At 42.5% G+C, this 21,907-nt stretch overlaps 1 protein-coding gene across 1 annotated transcript in view; it reads right to left on the reverse strand.

The window, feature by feature from the left end:
• Positions 1-674: 674 nt before the first annotated feature.
• LOC128644018 (lysophospholipid acyltransferase 5) overlaps positions 675-21,907 on the reverse strand; it is a gene marked incomplete at its 3' end in the record, with an annotated part of 90,185 nt that continues 68,952 nt past the window's right edge. The window contains 2 exon segments of the mRNA XM_053696781.1: positions 675-822; positions 950-1,116. Of these exon segments, the coding sequence (XP_053552756.1) occupies positions 675-822; positions 950-1,116 (315 nt within the window).

Below are 21,907 nucleotides of genomic sequence, written 5' to 3' on the forward strand. Positions count from 1 at the left end.
AGCAATATATATATATATATATACTATGGGTAAAGTCAGATATTAAGTAATCCTAGGATTACCCGGGTAAAACAGACATTACCCAAGAGGCTGTAGGTAAAGTTCAATGTATGATCATAAATCAAACATATATAGCATGCACTGTAATTAGCCCATTTTCACTATTTTTTTTTGCCTCCGCCTGGCCCTTGTAAACCTCATTCCCCAAGGTTCCCTTGTGGTGGATGCCAGAGGATCGGTGGGGCGCGTTATTTGAACACCCCAGGCGGAGGAAAAATAAATAGTGTAGATGGGGGAATTACAGTACATTGAGCTTTACCCACAGCCCCTTTTTACCCGGGTAATTGTATATGTGTGTGTATATATATATATATATATATATATATATATATATATATATATACAGTATGTGTATGTATTTATATGTGTGTGTATTGGTTTGATTAGTATGTGGCCCTTTACACTCATTGCATGTTTTGTGACTGATATCTTGACATTAACAATCAGGATTTTCTGTAGTTTTGTTTGTTTTTGTGTGTCTGCAGCCTGTGCTTTATTGCTTTAGTGTTACAATTCCTGAAGGGCCCTACACATCTTATATCCCCTTTTTACTATTTAGATGCTGTCCCTTGGTCACACCCCTTCACAGTCAGCAGATTTCTCCCCCATCTCACCCGTCTCTCCACAATGACAATGAGGAACTCGAGGGAGAAGCAGACGAGGTATCCTGAGTGCAGCCCGTGCCAGATGGCGAGAAAGAAGAGAGCGGAGGCTTGAGACACAAATTTGTTGCCCAGGAAACGGAGGCGCTTAAATACATATCTGATGGGAGAGAGGGAAAAACAGAGAGCCAGATGTGCATAGATCTACATAACACAGACGTTCTGCCCTGATGCACCCCTTGCCTAGTTACACACAACATGACAACTAGTAGATCAGAACATCTCACCTGGCCACCCAGTCATTGGTGTTGGTATTAAAACTGGCTATGGTGCCAGTAAAGAGCGGTGTGGTCTCAAACTGCCAGACCTTCATATTGGCACAGGCGTCCCAACGCACATGTCCCTTCTCGTCTTTACCGTTATATCCCAGGCCGCTCAGGATGCAGACACCCTCCTAAAGGAAGGGGACAGCGAGGGAAGAAAGACTGTCACTTTCCCAAATATTAAGGTGTGATTATTTCTGCACACAGTACTGCTGTAAGCAAATATATTGTGCTTCTCGTTAAATAACATAATTTATGTAAGAACTTACCGGATAAATTAATTAACTTCATGGTGGTGAGAGTCCACAAGCTTGTTACTGATGGGATATACATTCCTACCAGGATGAGGCAAAGTTTCCCAAACCGCAGAAGCCTATAAATACCCTGCCCACCTCACTCATACTTCAGTTTAACGTATAGCCAAGAGGTGAGGTGTTTAAGGAGTAAAAGCATAAAAGAGATGTGCTTATTAAAAATAACGAAAAAATTGGGTGGGCCTCGTGGACTCCCACCACCATGAAAGAAATTAATTTATCATGTAAATTCTTACATAAATTGTTTTTTTTCATATAGGTGGCAAGAGTCCACAAGCTTGTTACTGATGGGATATAATACCCAAGATATGGAAGCCAACATAATACTCAATATGTGGAAGTCAACGAGTAACAAAAATAAAGGCAGGGATAAAATAGAAAAAGCAATTTTCGCTAAGAAATTAAATCCAAAAGTTACGTCTTTTTTTAAATTTTCCAAAAAACTTAAATCATAGGTACTAGAATCAAACAGACAGCTGCCTTAAGAACCTTTATACCAAAAGCTGCTTCGGAAGAATCAAAAACATCAAAATGGTAGAATTTAGTAAATGTATGCAAAGAAGACCAAGTGGCTGCTTTGCAAATTTGATCAACTGAAGCTTCATTCTTGAAAGCCCAAGATGTGGCAATGGATCTTGTAGAATGATCTGTAATTCTCTGAGGCAGAGACTGGCCCGCCACCAAATAAGCTTTGTGAATCTGAAGTTTCAATCAAGTTGCCAAGGCTTTCTGACCTTTTCTGGAACCAGAAAAAAGAACAAATAGACTAGAAGTCTGTCTGAAATCATTATTAGCATCTAGATAGTATTTTAAAGATCTTACTACATCCAAAGAGTGTAAGGATCTTTCAAGAGTAGATTTAGGATTAGGACACAAGAAAGGAACAATAATTTCCCTATTAATGTTGTTAGAATTCACAACTTTGGGTAAAAATTTGAAAGAAGTCTGCAAAACAGCTTTATCTTATTGGAAAATCAGATAAGGAGGCTCACAAGAGAGAGCAGACGATTGAGAAACGTTTCTAGCAGAAGAAATAGCCAAGAGAAAACGCTTTCCAAGAAAGTAGTTTAATGTCCAAAGAATGCATAGGCTGAAAAGGATGAGCCTGTACTATCTTTACAACCAGATTTAGACTCCAAGGAGGAGAAATAGGTTTAATATGAATTAAAGCCTGTACGAAACAGTGAACATCAGGAAGATTACAAATCTTTCTGTGAAATAAAACAGAAAGAGCAGATATTTGTCCTTTCACAGTATTGGCAGAAAAACCTTTATCCAAACCATCCTGAAGAAACTGGAAAAGCCTTGGAATTCAAAAAGAATGCCAGGATTTATCATGAGAAGAGCACCATGAAATATAATTTTTTCAAACCATATGGTAAATCTTCCTTGAAACAGGCTTGCGAGCCTGAATCATAGTGTTAATCACAGAGTCAGAGAAGCCTCTATGACTGAGAATTAAACGTTCAATTTCCATGCCATTAAGTTTAGAGATTTGAGATCTGGATGGAAGAACGGACCTTGAGATAGAAGGTCTGGCCTTAGAGGAAGAGGCCAAGGCAGACACTGGACATTTGGACAAGGTCCGCATACCAAATCCTTTGAAGCCACACTGGGGCTATCAGAAACACATATGATTGTTCCATTATGATCTTTGCAATCACCCATGGTAATAGAACCAGAGGAGGAAAAATGTAAGCAGATTGGCAAGACCAGGGTACTGCTAGAGTATCTAACATTTTCCGCCTGAGTATCCTTTGACCTTGAGAGGTACCTGAGAAGTTTCTGGTTCAGACGAGAGGCTATCAGATTTATTTCTGGATGGCCCCACATCTGCACAATTTGATAGAACATATCTGGATGGAGAGACCACTCCCCCGGATGTAGAAATCGATGGCTGAGATAATCTGCTTCCAAGTTGTCTAAACCTGGGATATGAATCGCAGTGATTAGACAAGAATTGGATTCCGCACAAGAAAGCATTCGAGATACTTCTTTCTCAGCTAGGGGAATGCGAGCCCCCCCAATTATTGACGTATGCCACTGTTGTGATATTGTCCGTCTGAAAACAAATGTAAGGTTCTCTCTTCAATAGCTGATCCATAACTTGTCAGCTGCCTCTGAGGATGCAGTCTTCAATTCGCCCGATCCTATACGATCGGGATGATTGACAACCTCTTCTAGCGCCCGATTGGCCCCGAATATGAAAGGGATGGCATTGCACAAGCAGTTCTGTTGAACTGCTTGCGTAATGATAAATGCCGATAGCGTATGCTGTCGGCATTCAGCGATATCTGTCGGACATGATATGCTACAGCCTATCATGTTGGACAGACATTGATAAATCTACCCCCCAAGACTGAAGAGCTCTGAAAAGAGCATGGAGTTCCAAGATATTGATTGGTAACCTCGCCTCTCGAGGATTCCAAACTCCTTGTGCTGTCAGAGACCCCCAGACAGCTCCCCAACCTGTAAGACTTGCATCTGTTGGGATCATAAACCAGGTAGGACGAACAAAGGAGGCCCCTTGAAGAATAAAGTGGTGGTTTAACCACCAAGTCAGAGAAAGTTGTGTATTGGGATTTAATTATATCAGTTGTGATATCCGAGTGTAATCCTTGCACCAATGGTGTAACATACAAAGTTATAGAGGTCTCATATGAAAACGAGCAAAGGGGATCATTTCCGATGCTGCAATTATGAGACCTAAAACTTCCATTCACATGGCCACTAAAGGGAATAATAGAAACTGAAGGTTTAGACAAGCTGGAAGCAATTTCAATCGTCTCTTTTCTGTTAGGGATAGAGTCATGGACACTGAATCTATCTGGAAACCTAAAAAGGTGACCTAGACTGAGGAATCAAGAAACCATTTGGTAAATTGATCCTCCAACCATGTCTTCAAAGGAACAATGGTTGTTTTGTGTGAGATTCTGCTAAATGAAAAGATTGAGCTAGTTCCAAGATATTGTCCAAATAAGAAAACACCACAATACCCTGCTCTCTGATTACAGATAGAAGGGCACGAGAACCTTTGAGAATATTCTCTGAGCTGTTGCTAGGCTAAATGGAAGAGCGATAAATTGGTAATGTTTGTCCTGAAAGGAGAATTTTAAAAATCGATAACGATCTGGGTGGATTGGGATGTGAAGATAAGCATCCTGTAAGTCTATTGGGATTATAAAGTGACCTTGCTGATCAAAGGGCAGAATAATCCTTATAGTTGGGACTCTTACAATTCGATTTAAAGGTTTTCAGAACCAAAATTGGTCTGCAAGAATTTTCCTTCTTTGGGACAATAAAAAGATTTGAATAAAAACCCAACCCCTGTTCTTGTAGAGGAACTGGGACAATTACCACCAAGAGTTCTAGATCTGAAACACATTTCAGAAATGCTTGTGCCTTTACTGGATGTTTTGGAACATGGGTGAGAAAGAATCTTCCCATGGGAGGTCTTATTCTGAATCCAATTCGATACCCCTAAGAAATAATATTCTAAATCCACTGAGTCTGCCTAAAATTCTTGAAATAGCTTTAGTCTGTCCCCCCAACAGAATAATTGTATTGGGGGCCACACCATCATTCTGGCTTAGGGGCCAGATGTGATTTATTCCAATTTGGATATGGTCTCCAATTACAGCCAGAGGCTTTAGGGGAGGGAGCAGATTTCTGTTCTCTATTCTGACGAAAGGAATGAAAACCATTGGTAGCATTACATTTTCCCTTAGATTTTTTGTCTTGGGGAAGAAAAACTCATTTTCCCCAGTAACAGTGGAGATAATAGAAACCAATTGAGAATCAAAAAGGTTTTTACCTTGAAAAGAAAGAGAAAGTAATCTTGTTTTAGACACATTGTTTATGTCAGCATTCCAAGATTTAAGCCATAAAGCTCTTCTGGTAAGAATAGCTAAATACATAGATTTTATGTTGATTTTCATAACATCAAAGATTGCATCACAAATAAAATCAATCGCATGTTAAAGTAAATAAACAATGTTAGATAATTCAGAGTCTAAAGAAAACTGCTGAGCTAAACTGTCTAACCAAAAGGTAGAAGCAGCAGCAACATCAGCTATAGATATAACAGAATTTATGTTTACCTGATAAATTACTTTCTCCAACGGTGTGTCCGGTCCACGGCGTCATCCTTACTTGTGGGATATTCTCTTCCCCAACAGGAAATGGCAAAGAGCCCAGCAAAGCTGGTCACATGATCCCTCCTAGGCTCCGCCTTCCCCAGTCATTCGACCGACGTAAAGGAGGAATATTTGCATAGGAGAAACCATATGATACCGTGGTGACTGTAGTTAAAGAAAATAAATTATCAGACCTGATTAAAAAACCAGGGCGGGCCGTGGACCGGACACACCGTTGGAGAAAGTAATTTATCAGGTAAACATAAATTCTGTTTTCTCCAACATAGGTGTGTCCGGTCCACGGCGTCATCCTTACTTGTGGGAACCAATACCAAAGCTTTAGGACACGGATGAAGGGAGGGAGCAAATCAGGTCACCTAGATGGAAGGCACCACGGCTTGCAAAACCTTTCTCCCAAAAATAGCCTCAGAAGAAGCAAAAGTATCAAACTTGTAAAATTTAGTAAAAGTGTGCAGTGAAGACCAAGTCGCTGCCTTACATATCTGATCAACAGAAGCCTCGTTCTTGAAGGCCCATGTGGAAGCCACAGCCCTAGTGGAATGAGCTGTGATTCTGTCAGGAGGCTGCCGTCCGGCAGTCTCGTAAGCCAATCTGATGATGCTTTTAATCCAAAAAGAGAGAGAGGTAGAAGTTGCTTTTTGACCTCTCCTTTTACCAGAATAAACAACAAACAAGGAAGATGTTTGTCTAAAATCCTTTGTAGCATCTAAATAGAATTTTAGAGCACGAACAACATCCAAATTGTGCAACAAACGTTCCTTCTTTGAAACTGGATTCGGACACAAAGAAGGCACGACTATCTCCTGGTTAATGTTTTTGTTAGAAACAACTTTCGGAAGAAAACCAGGTTTAGTACGTAAAACCACCTTATCTGCATGGAACACCAGATAAGGAGGAGAACACTGCAGAGCAGATAATTCTGAAACTCTTCTAGCAGAAGAAATTGCAACCAAAAACAAAACTTTCCAAGATAATAACTTAATATCAACGGAATGTAAGGGTTCAAACGGAACCCCCTGAAGAACTGAAAGAACTAAATTGAGACTCCAAGGAGGAGTCAAAGGTTTGTAAACAGGCTTGATTCTAACCAGAGCCTGAACAAAGGCTTGAACATCTGGCACAGTTGCCAGCTTTTTGTGAAGTAACACAGACAAGGCAGAAATATGTCCCTTCAAGGAACTTGCAGATAATCCTTTCTCCAAACCTTCTTGAAGAAAGGATAGAATCTTAGGAATTTTTACCTTGTCCCAAGGGAATCCTTTAGATTCACACCAACAGATATATTTTTTCCATATTTTGTGGTAAATTTTTCTAGTTACAGGCTTTCTGGCCTGAACAAGAGTATCAATGACAGAATCTGAGAATCCTCGCTTTGATAAGATCAAGCGTTCAATCTCCAAGCAGTCAGTTGGAGTGAGACCAGATTCGGATGTTCGAACGGACCTTGAACAAGAAGGTCTCGTCTCAAAGGTAGCTTCCATGGTGGAGCCGATGACATATTCACCAGGTCTGCATACCAAGTCCTGCGTGGCCACGCAGGAGCTAACAAGATCACCGATGCCCTCTCCTGATTGATCCTGGCTACCAGCCTGGGGATGAGAGGAAACGGCGGGAATACATAAGCTAGTTTGAAGGTCCAAGGTGCTACTAGTGCATCTACTAGAGTTGCCTTGGGATCCCTGGATCTGGACCCGTAGCAAGGAACCTTGAAGTTCTGACGAGAGGCCATCAGATCCATGTCTGGAATGCCCCACAGTTGAGTAATTTGGGCAAAGATTTCCGGATGGAGTTCCCACTCCCCCGGATGAAATGTCTGACGACTCAGAAAATCCGCTTCCCAATTTTCCACTCCTGGGATGTGGATTGCAGACAAGTGGCAGGAGTGAGTCTCCGCCCATTGAATGATTTTGGTCACTTCTTCCATCGCCAGGGAACTCCTTGTTCCCCCCTGATGGTTGATGTACGCAACAGTTGTCATGTTGTCTGATTGAAACCGTATGAACTTGGCCTTTGCTTAGCTGAGGCCAAGCCTTGAGAGCATTGAATATCGCTCTCAGTTCCAGAATATTTATCGGTAGAAGAGATTCTACCCGAGACCAAAGACCCTGAGCTTTCAGGGGTCCCCAGACCGCGCCCCAGCCCACCAGACTGGCGTCGGTCGTGACAATGACCCACTCTGGTCTGCGGAAGCTCATCCCCTGTGACAGGTTGTCCAGGGACAGCCACCAACGGAGTGAATCTCTGGTCCTCTGATTTACTTGTATCGTCGGAGACAAGTCTGTATAGTCCCCATTCCACTGACTGAGCATGCACAGTTGTAATGGTCTTAGATGAATGCGCGCAAAAGGAACTATGTCCATTGCCGCTACCATCAAACCTATTACTTCCATGCACTGCGCTATGGAAGGAAGAGGAACAGAATGAAGTATTTGACAAGAGTTCAGAAGTTTTGTTTTTCTGGCCTCTGTCAGAAAAATCCTCATTTCTAAGGAGTCTATTATTGTTCCCAAGAAGGGAACCCTTGTTGACGGAGATAGAGAACTCTTTTCTACGTTCACTTTCCATCCGTGAGATCTGAGAAAGGCCAGGACAATGTCCGTGTGAGCCTTTGCTTGAGGAAGGGACGACGCTTGAATCAGAATGTCGTCCAAGTAAGGTACCACTGCAATGCCCCTTGGTCTTAGCACCGCTAGAAGGGACCCTAGTACCTTTGTGAAAATCCTTGGAGCAGTGGCTATTCCGAACGGAAGTGCCACAAACTGGTGATGCTTGTCCAGGAATGCGAACCTTAGGAACCGATGATGTTCCTTGTGGATAGGAATATGTAGATACGCATCCTTTAAATCCACCGTGGTCATGAATTGACCTTCCTGGATGGAAGGAAGAATTGTTCGAATGGTTTCCATTTTGAACGATGGAACCTTGAGAAACTTGTTTAGTATCTTGAGATCTAAGATTGGTCTGAACGTTCCCTCTTTTTTGGGAACTACGAACAGATTGGAGTAGAACTCCATCCCTTGTTCTCCTAATGGAACAGGATGAATCACTCCCATTTTTAACAGGTCTTCTACACAATGCAAGAATGCCTGTTTTTTTATGTGGTCTGAAGACAATTGAGACCTGTGGAACCTCCCCCTTGGGGGAAGCCCCTTGAATTCCAGAAGATAACCTTGGGAGACTATTTCTAGCGCCCAAGGATCCAGAACATCTCTTGCCCAAGCCTGAGCGAAGAGATAGAGTCTGCCCACCACCAGATCCGGTCCCGGATCGTGGGCCAACATCTCATGCTGTCTTGGTAGCAGTGGCAGGTTTCTTGGCCTGCTTTCCTTTGTTCCAGCCTTGCATTGGTCTCCAGGCTGGTTTGGCTTGAGAAGTATTACCCTCCTGCTTAGAGGACGTAGCACTTGGGGCTGGTCCGTTTCTGCGAAAGGGACGAAAATTAGGTTTATTTTTGGCCTTGAAAGACCTATCCTGAGGAAGGGCGTGGCCCTTGCCCCCAGTGATATCAGAGATAATCTCTTTCAAGTCAGGGCCAAACAGCGTTTTCCCCTTGAAAGGAATGTTAAGCAATTTGTTCTTGGAAGACGCATCCGCTGACCAAGATTTTAACCAAAGCGCTCTGCGCGCCACAATAGCAAACCCAGAATTTTTCGCCGCTAACCTAGCCAATTGCAAAGTGGCGTCTAGGGTGAAAGAATTAGCCAATTTCAGAGCACGAATTCTGTCCATAATCTCCTCATAAGAAGAATAATTATTATTGATCGCCTTTTCTAGCTCATCGAACCAGAAACACGCGGCTGTAGTGACAGGGACAATGCATGAAATTGGTTGTAGAAGGTAACCTTGCTGAACAAACATCTTTTTAAGCAAACCTTCTAATTTTTTATCCATAGGATCTTTGAAAGCACAACTATCTTCTATGGGTATAGTGGTGCGTTTGTTTAGAGTAGAAACCGCCCCCTCGACCTTGGGGACTGTCTGCCATAAGTCCTTTCTGGGGTCGACCATAGGAAACAATTTTTTAAATATGGGGGGAGGGACGAAAGGTATACCGGGCCTTTCCCATTCTTTATTTACAATGTCCGCCACCCGCTTGGGTATAGGAAAAGCTTCGGGGGGCCCCGGGACCTCTAGGAACTTGTCCATTTTACATAGTTTCTCTGGAATGACCAAATTCTCACAATCATCCAGAGTGGATAACACCTCCTTAAGCAGAGCGCGGAGATGTTCCAACTTAAATTTAAATGTAATCACATCAGGTTCAGCTTGTTGAGAAATTTTCCCTGAATCTGAAATTTCTCCCTCAGACAAAACCTCCCTGGCCCCCTCAGACTGGTGTAGGGGCCCTTCAGAACCAATATCATCAGCGTCCTCATGCTCTTCAGTATTTTCTAAAACAGAGCAGTCGCGCTTTCGCTGATAAGTGGGCATTTTGGCTAAAATGTTTTTGATAGAATTATCCATTACAGCCGTTAATTATTGCATAGTAAGGAGTATTGGCGCGCTAGATGTACTAGGGGCCTCCTGTGTGGGCAAGACTGGTGTAGACGAAGGAGGGGATGATGCAGTACCATGCTTACTCCCCTCACTTGAGGAATCATCTTGGGCATCATTTTCTCTAAATTTTGTGTCACATAAATCACATCTATTTAAATGAGAAGGAACCTTGGCTTCCCCACATTCAGAACACAGTCTATCTGGTAGTTCAGACATGTTAAACAGGCATAAACTTGATAACAAAGTACAAAAAACGTTTTAAAATAAAACCGTTACTGTCACTTTAAATTTTAAACTGAACACACTTTATTACTGCAATTGCGAAAAAGTATGAAGGAATTGTTCAAAATTCACCAAAATTTCACCACAGTGTCTTAAAGCCTTAAAAGTATTGCACACCAAATTTGGAAGCTTTAACCCTTAAAATAACGGAACCGGAGCCGTTTTTATATTTAACCCCTTTACAGTCCCTGGTATCTGCTTTGCTGAGACCCAACCAAGCCCAAAGGGGAATACGATACCAAATGACGCCTTCAGAAAGTCTTTTCTATGTATCAGAGCTCCTCACACATGCATCTGCATGTCATGCTTCTCAAAAACAAGTGCGCAATACAGGCGCGAAAATGAGACTCTGCCTATGACTAGGGAAAGCCCCTAGAGAATAAGGTGTCCAATACAGTGCCTGCCGGTTATTTTACAAAAATTCCCAAGATTAAAATAATTCCTCAAGGCTATGGAGTATAAAATATGTTTATATATAAATCGATTTAGCCCAGAAAATGTCTACAGTCTTAAAAAGCCCTTGTGAAGCCCTTCTTTTCTCTGTAATAAAAATGGCTTACCGGATCCCATAGGGAAAATGACAGCTTCCAGCATTACATCGTCTTGTTAGAATGTGTCATACCTCAAGCAGCAAAAGTCTGCTCACTGTTCCCCCAACTGAAGTTAATTCCTCTCAACAGTCCTGTGTGGAAACAGCCATCGATTTTAGTAACGGTTGCTAAAATCATTTTCCTCTTACAAACAGAAATCTTCATCTCTTTTCTGTTTCAGAGTAAATAGTACATACCAGCACTATTTTAAAATAACAAACTCTTGATTGAATAATAAAAACTACAGTTAAACACTAAAAAACTCTAAGCCATCTCCGTGGAGATGTTGCCTGTACAACGGCAAAGAGAATGACTGGGGAAGGCGGAGCCTAGGAGGGATCATGTGACCAGCTTTGCTGGGCTCTTTGCCATTTCCTGTTGGGGAAGAGAATATCCCACAAGTAAGGATGACGCCGTGGACCGGACACACCTATGTTGGAGAAAACAGGTCTAAGAAAATAGCCAGTATGTAAATATGCCCTTCTTAGATAAGATTCAAGCTTCCTATCTAAAGGGTCCTTGAAAGACGTGCTGTCTTCCATAGGACTAGTAGTTTGTTTAGCAAGAGTGGAAATAGCCCCATCAACCTTAGGGACTGTTTCCCAAAGTTCTAAAAAGTTAAAAGATGTACTAGGTTTAGACCATTCTTTAGTAATCACATTAGAGATAGCACCTGGAATAGGAAAAACTTCAGGTGTAGTAACAGAAGTTTTAAATACAGAATTTAAACGATTAAAACTAATGATGATAAACTCCTCAACCCTTAAAGTAAATAATACTTTTTTTTAAAAGAGAGTGAATATGTTCAAATTTAAACAAAATTTATGCTTACCTGATAAGTTATTTTCTTTCCTGGCATGGAGAGTCCACAAATCCATTCTAATTACTAGTGGGAATTTAACGCCTGGCCACCAGGAGGAGGCAAAGAACACCCCAGCAAAGCTTTAAGTTTTCCTCCCACTTCCTATAAACCCCCAATCTTTTAGCCGAGGGAATACAGAAAGAGAAGAGGACACAGGTGCCTGACATTTATAAAAGAACAAACATAATAAACCGTCTTGCATTAAGACAAGGGCGGGTCATGGACTCTCCATGCCAGGAAAGAAAATAATTTATCAAGTAAGCATACATTTTGTTTTCTTTCCAATGGCATGGAGAAAACACAAATCCATTCTAATTACTAGTGGGAACCAATACCCAAGCTAGAGGACACAGAATTGAAAGGGAGGGCGAACAAGACAGGTGGACCTAAACAGAGGGCACCACCGCTTGAAGATCTTTTCTCCCAAAGGAAGCCTCAGCTGAGGCAAAAACATTGAATTTGTAATGAGGACCAAGTGGCTGCCTTGCAAATTTTCTCCACAGAAGCCTCGCTTTTAAAGGTCCAGGAAGAAGAAACAGCCCTAGTTGAATGAGCCGTAATCCTCTCATGAAGTTGTTGATCAGCTGTTTCATAAGCCAACCGAATGACACTCCTCAACCAAAAGGAAAGAGTAGATGAAGTGGCTTTCTGATCCTTACGTTTGCCAGCAAATACTACAAAAAGGGCTGAAGATTGTCAAAAATCTTTTGTAGCCTTGAGATAGACTTTAAGAGCACAAACTACATCCAGGTTGTGTAACAGACGTTCCTTTTGAGAAGAAGGATTAGGACAGAATGAAGGAACGTCAATTTCCTGATTGATATTACAGTCCGAAACCACATTAGGAAGAAACCCCAATTTGGTACGAAGGACCGTCCTATCCACATGGAAAAAAAGATAAGGGGGTCACACTGTAGGGCCGAAAGCTCAAACTCTATGAGCAGAAGAAATGGCTAGTAAAAACTTTCCAAGACAATAACTTAATATCAACAGACTGCATTGGCTTAAACGAAGCCTGCTGCAGAACCTTAGAACAAGATAAAGGCTCCATGGAGGAGCAACAGGCTTAAACACAGGAATGATTCTGACCAGGGCCTGAACAAATGACTGAACATCTGGTAAGTCGGCCAAATGTTTATGAAGCGGAACAGAAAGAGCAGAAATCTGACCTTTCAGAGAACTGACTGATAAACCCTTCTCCAGACCTTCCTGGAGAAAGGACAGAATGCAGGGTACCCTCACTTTACACCAAGGGAAACCCGTAGATTCACACCAGTAAAAGGTATGTGCGCCAAACCTTATGATATATCTTGCAAGTTACTGGTTTACGAGCCTGGATCAAGGTGTCAATAACCTTTTCAGAAAACCTTTGTCTAGACATGACTAGGCATTCAATCTCCATGCAGTCAGCTTCAGAGAATCTAGATATGGATGAAGAAAAGGACGCTGAAGTAGAAGGTCCTTCCTCAGAGATAATTTCCACGGGGGAGAAGACATCTTCACCAGGTCTGCAAACCAAATTCTGCGAGGCCAAGTTGATGCAATTAGAATCACCAAAGCCTGCTCCTGCTAGATATGGGCTATCACTCGAGGAAGGAGGGCAAACGGAGGAAACAGGTAAATCAGACCGAAATCCCACAGAACTGCAGGAGTGTCCACCAGAGCTGCTTGCGGATCCTTTGATCTGGATCCGTATCTTAGAAGCTTGGTGTTTAGACGAGATGCCATAAGGTCCAACTCCGGAACTCCCCACCTGAGGGTTATCATTGAGAATACTTCCGGTTTAAGAGTCCAATCCCCTGGGTGAAACGTTTGCTCAGGTAATCTGCTTCCCAGTTGTCCACACTTGGGATGTGAATGGCAGAAATGAGACAGTTGTGAGCTTCCGCCCACCGAAGGATGCAAGACACCTCCTTCATCGCTAAAGAACTCCTTGTTCCTCCCTGATGGTTGACATAAGCCACTGATGTAATGTTGTCTGATTGAAATCTGATAAACCAGACTGAACTCAGTTGAGGCCAAGCTGTTAGTGCATTGAAGATTGCTCTCAATTCTAAGATATTTATTGGAAGGACAGAGTCCTCTTGAGTCCAGGTTCCCTGAGCTTTTAAGAGACCGTAAACTGCTCCCCAGCCGGAAAGGCTGGCATCTGTGGTCACAATCTCCCAGGATGGTCTCAAGAAGCATGTGCCTTGGGACAGATGATCTTGAGGGTGCCACCAGTACAGAGAATCTCTCGTCAGGTTATCTAGGACTATCCTCTGAGAGAAGTCTGAGTGGTCTCTGTTCCATTGTCTAAGCATGCATAACTGTAGAGGTCTCAGATGAAAATGAGCAAAAGGAATAATATCCATTGACGCCACCATGAGACCAATTACTTCCATACACTGTGCCACCGATGGTTGGACAGATGACTGAAGAGAAAGACAGGCAGAGAAAAGTCTGGATTTTCTGACCACCGTTAAGAAAATCTTCATCGAGATCGAGTATATGATTGTACCCAAAAAACAGACCCTGGTGTTTGGCACCAAGGAACTCTTGTCCAGATTCACCATCCACCCATGAGAACGGAGAATCAACACCAGAGAATCTGTATGGGATATTGTTAAATTAAAAGATGGCGCCTGAACCAAGATATCGTCCAGGTATGGAGCCACCACAATTCCTTGAGATCTGGCCACTGCTAAAAGAGCCCCCAGAACTTTCGTATTTGGGGAGAAGTAGCTAGGCCGAAAGGGAGGGCTACAAATTGGAAGTGTTTGTCATGGAAGGCAAACCGTAGGAATTGAAAATGATCCTTGTGGATAGGAACATAAAGGTAAGCGTCCTTCAGGTTGATGGTGGTCATAAACTGACCCTCCTGAACTAAAGGAAGAATTTAATGAATGGTCTCCATTTTGAAAGTCAGAACCCTGAGAAAATTGTTGAAGCACAGGTTCAGAATAGGTAAAAAAGTTCCCTCTTTTTTGGGAACCATGAACAGATTGGAAAATAATCCTCAACCTTGTTCTGCCCGAGGAACAGGAATGATCCCTCCTAGAGAAAAGAGATCCCTGACACAATTTAAGAATGCCTCTCTTTTTTCCTGGTTTGCTGATAACCTTGACAGGAGAAATCTGCCTCTCGGAGCACAAGATTTGAAACCGATTTTGTATCCCTGAGAGACCACCTCCACTGCCCAAGGATCTTGCACGTTGCGAGTCTGCCCCCTACTTGATCCGATCTCGGACCGGGGGCGAACCCTTCATGCTGACTTGTTCTCAGAGGAAGGCTTCTTGGACTGCTTGCCCTTATTCCAAGGTTGACTGGATCTCCTGGAGGGCTTGGTCTGTTCAGGTTTGGAAGAAGAAGATTTCTGTCCCTTGAAGTTGCAAAAGGAACGAAAATTAGAAGTCTGGCGACCCTTAGCTCTAATCTTTTTATCCTGAGGCAGAAAAGCTCCCTTTCCACCAGTGACAGTGGAGATGATCTCAGTCAGACCAGGACCAAACTTGGTCTTCCCCTTAAAAGGAAGAGATAGAAGCCTAGACTTGTAAACCATATCTGCCGACGAAGACTTTAGCCACAAGGCTCTGCGAGATAGAATGGCAAGACTAGAAGTCTTTGCACTCAGACGTACTACTTGCATACTGGCATCACAAATGAAGATATTAGCCAACTTTAAAGCCTTGATCATGTCTTGGATCTCCTCCACAGTAGTTTTCTCCAAAATTAGGTCCTATAAGGGGTTGCATCAGTAAGAGGCCGCACCTGCGAACTGCCGCCATACTAGCAACTGGCTGCCTTCTAGCTTCCTCCCCATATGGTCTTTGAAGGAAGTACTATCCTCTAGAGGAAAAGTAGTTCTCTTGGCTAATGTGGATATAGCTCCATCCACTTTAGGGACAGTACGCCAAAGCTCCCGCACAGAGTCTGCAATAGGAAACATCTTCTTAAAGACTGGAGAAGGGGTAAAGGGAACACCCGGTTTTTCCCATTCCAGCGAAATAATGTCCGACATATGGTCAGGAACAGGAAATACTTCCACAGACCTGGGTTTGACATCAAACACTCCATTCAGTTTATTGACCTTAGGAGTCTCTGCGACTGTAGGCTCTGAATCTTCCAGAGTAGCCAAAACATCCTTAAGTAGCAGACTGAGGTGCTAAAGCTTAAATCTAAAACTAACCTCCTCTGATTCCACGGTACTAACCACATTAGAACCTGAATGAGAGATTTGGCCTTCAGAGGCTGCTGAAGAATGGTAATCCTCAGATAGTTGGGATAAACTGACAAAGGCAGCTGCAGCGTTAGAAGATATTAATGATTAGAGGAAATATACTTAGATTTTCTCTCTTACCTGAGATAGGTAAGGCGCCACAAAATCACCTGGTAAAACTACAACCCCAGAGTGGAACCGCAGGGCACTGCTTGTGTAACAGCTAAGGACGGGGATTGAGGAGAAAGCTGACGCTTATCAAGGGAAACATCCTGAGAGGCAGCAAGCTTTGAGGGGTTAAACTTTGAAATCCTAGAAAACTAAATTTATGCTTACCTGATAAATTTATTTATTTCTGGATATGGTGAGTCCAAAACATCCTCATTTACTAGTGGGAATATCACTCCTGGCCAGCAAGAGGAGGCAAAGAACACCACAGCCAAGCTGATAAGTCTCACTCCCCTACCCATAACCCCAGTCATTCGACCGAAAGGAAATGGAACAAGGAATAACACAAAAGTGTAGAGGTGTCTAAGGTTTAGACAAAATAACCGTCGTAAAACAAAAAGGGTGGGGTCGTGGACTCACCATATCCGGAAATAAATTTATCCGGTAAGCATAAATTTTGTTTTCTTTCCTAAGATATGGTGAGTCCACAAGGTCCTCAATTACTAGTGGGAACCAATATCTAAGAAAGAGAAGTAGCAGTAGCTTTCTGACCTTTACGTTTCCCAGAGAAAGAAACAAACAGGGCAGAGGACTGGCGAAAATCCTTAGTTGCCTGCAGATAGAATTTAAGAGCATGCACAACATCCAAGTTGTGCAACAAACGTTCCTTATGAGAAGAAGGATTAGGACATAGAGAAGGAACAACAATTTCCTGATTAATATTTCTATCCGAAACAACTTAAGGAAGGAAACCTAACTTAGTACGAAGAACTGCCTTATCGGCATGAAAGATAAGAAAAGGCGAATCATACTGCAAAGCAGAGAGTTCTCAGACTCTCCGAGCAGAAGAGATAGCAACAAGAAACAAAACCTTCCAAGATAACAAACTTAATATCTATGGAATGCATAGGCTCAAACGGAGCCTGCTGTAGAACTTTAAGAACAAGGTTAAGGCTCCAAGGAGGAGCAACAGAATTAAACACAGGCCGGATTCTAACCAGGGCCTGACAAAAAACTTGAACATCTGCCACATCTGCCAAGCGCTTATGCAACAAATTAGAAATCTGACACTTCAGAGTACTGACTGACAAACCCTTCTCCAGACCTTCCCGGAGAAAAGCCAAAATTCTAGGAATCCTAACCGTACTCCAAGAGTAGCCCTTGGATTCACACCAATAAAGGTATTTACGCCAGACCTTATAGTAAATCCTTCTAGTAACAGGTTTACAAGCCTGAATCAAGGTCTCAATGGCTGACTCATAAAAACCACGCTTAGACAAGACTAAGCGTTCAATCTCCAAGCAGTCAGATTCAGAGAAACAAGATTTGGATTAACGAATGGACCCGGAGTTAGAAGATCCTTCCTCAGAGGAAACCTACAAGGTGGAAGACGCGACATCTCCACTAGGTCTGCATACCAGATCCTGCGCGGTCACGCAGGGGCTATAAGAATCACAGATACTCTCTCCTGCTTGATACGAGCAATGACTCGTGGAAGGAGTGCAAACGGAGGAAACAGGTATGCAAGATTAAAATCCCAAGGAATCGCCAGAGCATCTATCAGGGCGGCCTGCGGATCCCTCGACCTTGAACCGCACCTTGGAAGCTTGGCATTCTGCTGAGACACCATCAGATCCAATTCCGACACCCCCCATTTGAGGGTTAACTTGGAGAACACCTCCGGATGGAGAGCCCACTCCCCTGGATGAAATGTCTGTCTGCTCAGGAAGTCTGCTTCCCAGTTGTCCACCCCTGGAATGTGGATGGCAGAAAGACAGCAATTGTGAACTTCCGCCCACTGAACAATCCGAGTCACCTCCTTCATGGCTAAGGAACTCCGAGTTCCTCCCTGATGGTTGATGTAAGCTACTAAGGTGATAAGGTGAGGCCAAGCCATAAGAGCATTGTAAATCGCTTTTAACTCCAAGATATTTATGGGGAAAGCTGACTTCTCCCGAGTCCATAGTCCTTGCGCCTTTAACTAATCTCAGACTGCTGCCAAGCCCAGCAAGCTGGCGTCCGTGGTCACAATCACCCAGGAAGGTCTCCGGAAGCATGTACCCTGAGACGGATTTTCCTAAGAAAGCCACCACGGAAGGGAGTCTCTTGTTGACTGATCTAGACCTATCCTCAGAGAGATTTGAATGGTCTCTGTTCCATTGCCTGAGCATGCATAACTGCAGAGCTCTCAAATAGAATCGAGCAAAGGGAATGTTGTCCATGGAAGCAACCATCAGACCTATTACCGCCATACATTGAGCTACAGATGGCCGAACAGTAGACTGCAGAGAGAGGCAAGAATCTTTAATTTTCTGACATCCGTCAGAAAAATCTTCATAGCTACGGAATCTATTATGGTCCCTAAGAAAACCACCCTTGTAGCTGGAACAAGGGAACCGTGGGAACGTAGAAAAGAGTTTGCTTGTTGAAAAGATGGTGTCTGAACCAATATATCACACAGGTATGGTACCACAGCAATTCCAAGACCCGATTACTGCCAAAAGAGCCCCCAGAACCTTTGAGAAAATTCTGGGAGCTGTGGCAAGGCCAAAAGGGAAGAGCCACAAACTGAAAATGTTTGTCTAGAAAAGAGAATCTCAGGAACTTGCGATGATCACTGTGAATGGGAACATGAAGATACGCATCCTTAAGGTCTATGGCTGTCATGAACTGACCCTCTTGGATCAAAGGAAGAATGGAACGAATAGTTTCTATCTTGAAGGACACTACCATGAGAAATCTGTTTAGACACTTCAAGTCCAGAATAGGTCAGAAAGTTCCCTCTTTTTTGGGAACTACGAACAGATTGGAATAGAAACCTAGGCCCTGTTCATGCACAGGAACTGGAACTATCACTCCCATGGAAGAAAGATCCTGAACACATTTCAAGAACACCTCTCTTTTTACCTGGTCTGCAGATAATCTTGAGAGGTGAAACCTGCCCCTCAGCGAAAAAGTCTTGAATTCTAATTTGTAACCCTGATAACTATGTCCAAAGCATGTTTATTTAGATTCAACTGCGGGTTTCCTTGATTGCTTCCCCTTGTTCCAAGACTGATTGGGCTTCCAAGAGGGCTTGGACTGTTCCTGCTTGGAAGAAGAAGAGGAGGATTTTCCTTTGAAATTACGAAAGGAACAAAAATTACTCTGATGACCCTTAGGTCTATTCTTCTTGTCTTGTGGTAGAAAAGAGCCTTTTCCACCCGTAATATCAGAAATAATTTCTGACAGACCAGGACCAAACAAGGTCTTACCATTGTAAGGAATCACTAGAAGCTTGGACTTAGAAGAAACATCTGCTGACCAAGATTTAGCCACAACACCCTGCGGGCTAGAACAGCTAAGTCAGATATCTTGGCTCCCAGTCTAATAACCTGCATGGAAGCATTGGTAATAAAGGAATTGGCCAGCTTCAGAGGCTTAATCCTGTCTTGTATCTCTTCTAAAGGAGTCCCTACCTGAAGAGAATCAGACAAGGCGTCAAACTAGTAGGATGCCTCACTTGTCAGAGTGGCAATACACACTGCAGGTTGCCATTGGAGGCCTTGATGAACGTAAATCTTCTTCAAATAAGCCTCCAGTTTTTTGTCCATTGGATCCTTAAAAGAGCAGCTATCCTCAATAGGAACAGTAGCTCTCTTAGCCAGAGTAGAAATGGCCCCTTCTACCTTAGGCACCGATTGCCATGACTCTTTAATGGAGTCAGCGATCGTAAACATTCTTTTAAAGATAAACGGGGAAAAAGGTTCCCCTGGATTCTCCCATTCCTGTGCTACAATCTCTGAATCACAGTCTGGCACAGGAAACCCCTCCACAGAGGAAAACACATCAAAGTATTTATTAAGTTTACTAGATTTTTTTATGATTGACAACGACAGGAGTGCCTGAGTCATCCAATGTAGCCAAAACGTCCTTTAACAGTATACGACGGTGTCCCAGCTTTAATCTGAAGATTGCAACTTCAGCGTCAGATTAAGGAATTATACTGTTTGAATCTGAGATTTCACCCTCAGAAGCTACCGAAGTATTTTCCTCATCAGACTCATGAGGAAGAGCAACTCCGGTGATAGCTGCAGGAGCAGAAACCTTACTATCTGAATCTCTAATTTTCCTCTTTTGGTTTCCCTTTAGCATAGGAAAAGCAGCTAATGCCGCAAATACCGCTGAAGATACATGGGCAGCAATTTCTGCTTGCAAATAAACACCTCCAGGAGGTTGAGAGGAACTGCAGGGCACTGTGACGCCATAGAGGCTAGGAACGTTTGAAGAGAGAGTTGTGGCATTGCCCTAACAGCATCAACATGAGAGACATTAGGCTCAGTAGAAAATAATTTATCTTTGCATTTTAATGTCCTCAACACATCAGGAACAAAATTGCATAGGGGAGACAATTTGGACCTCTGTACACAAAAGACACGTATTCATGAAAGCAGCCTCCTGCTCCATGTCAGACATTTTCAAGAAATCCTGTATATTTAAGTAACCTCTGAGCAGAGCGGTTCTCTAGCTAAAAAAATAATTTATGTAAGAACTTACCTGATAAATTCATTTCTTTCATATTAGCAAGAGTCCATGAGCTAGTGACGTATGGGATATACATTCCTACCAGGAGGGGCAAAGTTTCCCAAACCTCAAAATGCCTACAAATACACCCCTCACCACACCCACAAATCAGTTTAACGAATAGCCAAGAAGTGGGGTGATAAGAAAAAGTGCGAAAGCATAAAAAATAAGGAATTGGAATAGTTGTGCTTTATACAAAAAAACCATAATCATCACAAAAAAAGGGTGGGTCTCATGGACTCTTGCTAATATGAAAGAAATGAATTTATCAGGTAAGTTCTTACATAAATTATGTTTTCTTTCATGTAATTAGCAAGAGTCCATGAGCTAGTGACGTATGGGATAATAAATACCCAAGATGTGGAACTTCCACGCAAGAGTCACTAGAGAGGGAGGGATAAAATAAAGACAGCCAATTCCGCTGAAAAATAATCCACACCCCAAAACAAAGTTTAAATCTTATAATGAAAAAAACTGAAATTATAAGCAGAAGAATCAAACTGAAACAGCTGCCTGAAGTACTTTTCTACCAAAAACTGCTTCAGAAGAAGAAAATACATCAAAATGGTAGAATTTAGTAAAAGTATGCAAAGAAGACCAAGTTGCTGCTTTGCAAATCTGATCAACCGAAGCTTCATGCCTAAACACCCAGGAAGTAGAAACTGACCTAGTAGAATGAGCTGTAATCCTTTGAGGCGGAGTTCTACCCGACTCAACATAAACATGATGAATCAAAGACTTTAACCAAGATGCCAAAGAAATGGCAGAGGCCTTCTGACCTTTCCTAGAACCAGAAAAGATAACAAATAGACTAGAAGTCTTTCGGAAATCTTTAGTAGCTTCAACATAATATTTCAAAGCTCTTACCACATCCAAAGAATGTAACGATCTTTCCTTAGAATTCTTAGGATTAGGACACAATGAAGGAACCACAATCTCTCTACTAATGTTGTTAGAATTCACAACCTTAGGTAAAAATTGAAATGAAGTCCGCAACACTGCCTTATCCTGATGAAAAATCAGAAAAGAAGATTCACAAGAAAGAGCAGATAACTCAGAAACTCTTCTAGCAGAAGAGATGGCTAAAAGAAACAAAATTTTCCAAGAAAGTAATTTAATATCCAGAGAATGCATAGGTTCAAAAAGAGGAGCTTGTAGAGCTCCCAGAACCAAATTTAAACTCCAAGGAGGAGAAATTGACTTAATGACAGGTTTGATACGAACCAAAGCCTGTACAAAACAATGAATATCAGGAAGATTAGCAATCTTTCTGTGAAACAGCACAGAAAGA

This window comes from Bombina bombina, unplaced genomic scaffold (genome assembly GCF_027579735.1).
Source record: "Bombina bombina isolate aBomBom1 unplaced genomic scaffold, aBomBom1.pri scaffold_981, whole genome shotgun sequence".
NCBI lineage: Eukaryota > Metazoa > Chordata > Amphibia > Anura > Bombinatoridae > Bombina > Bombina bombina.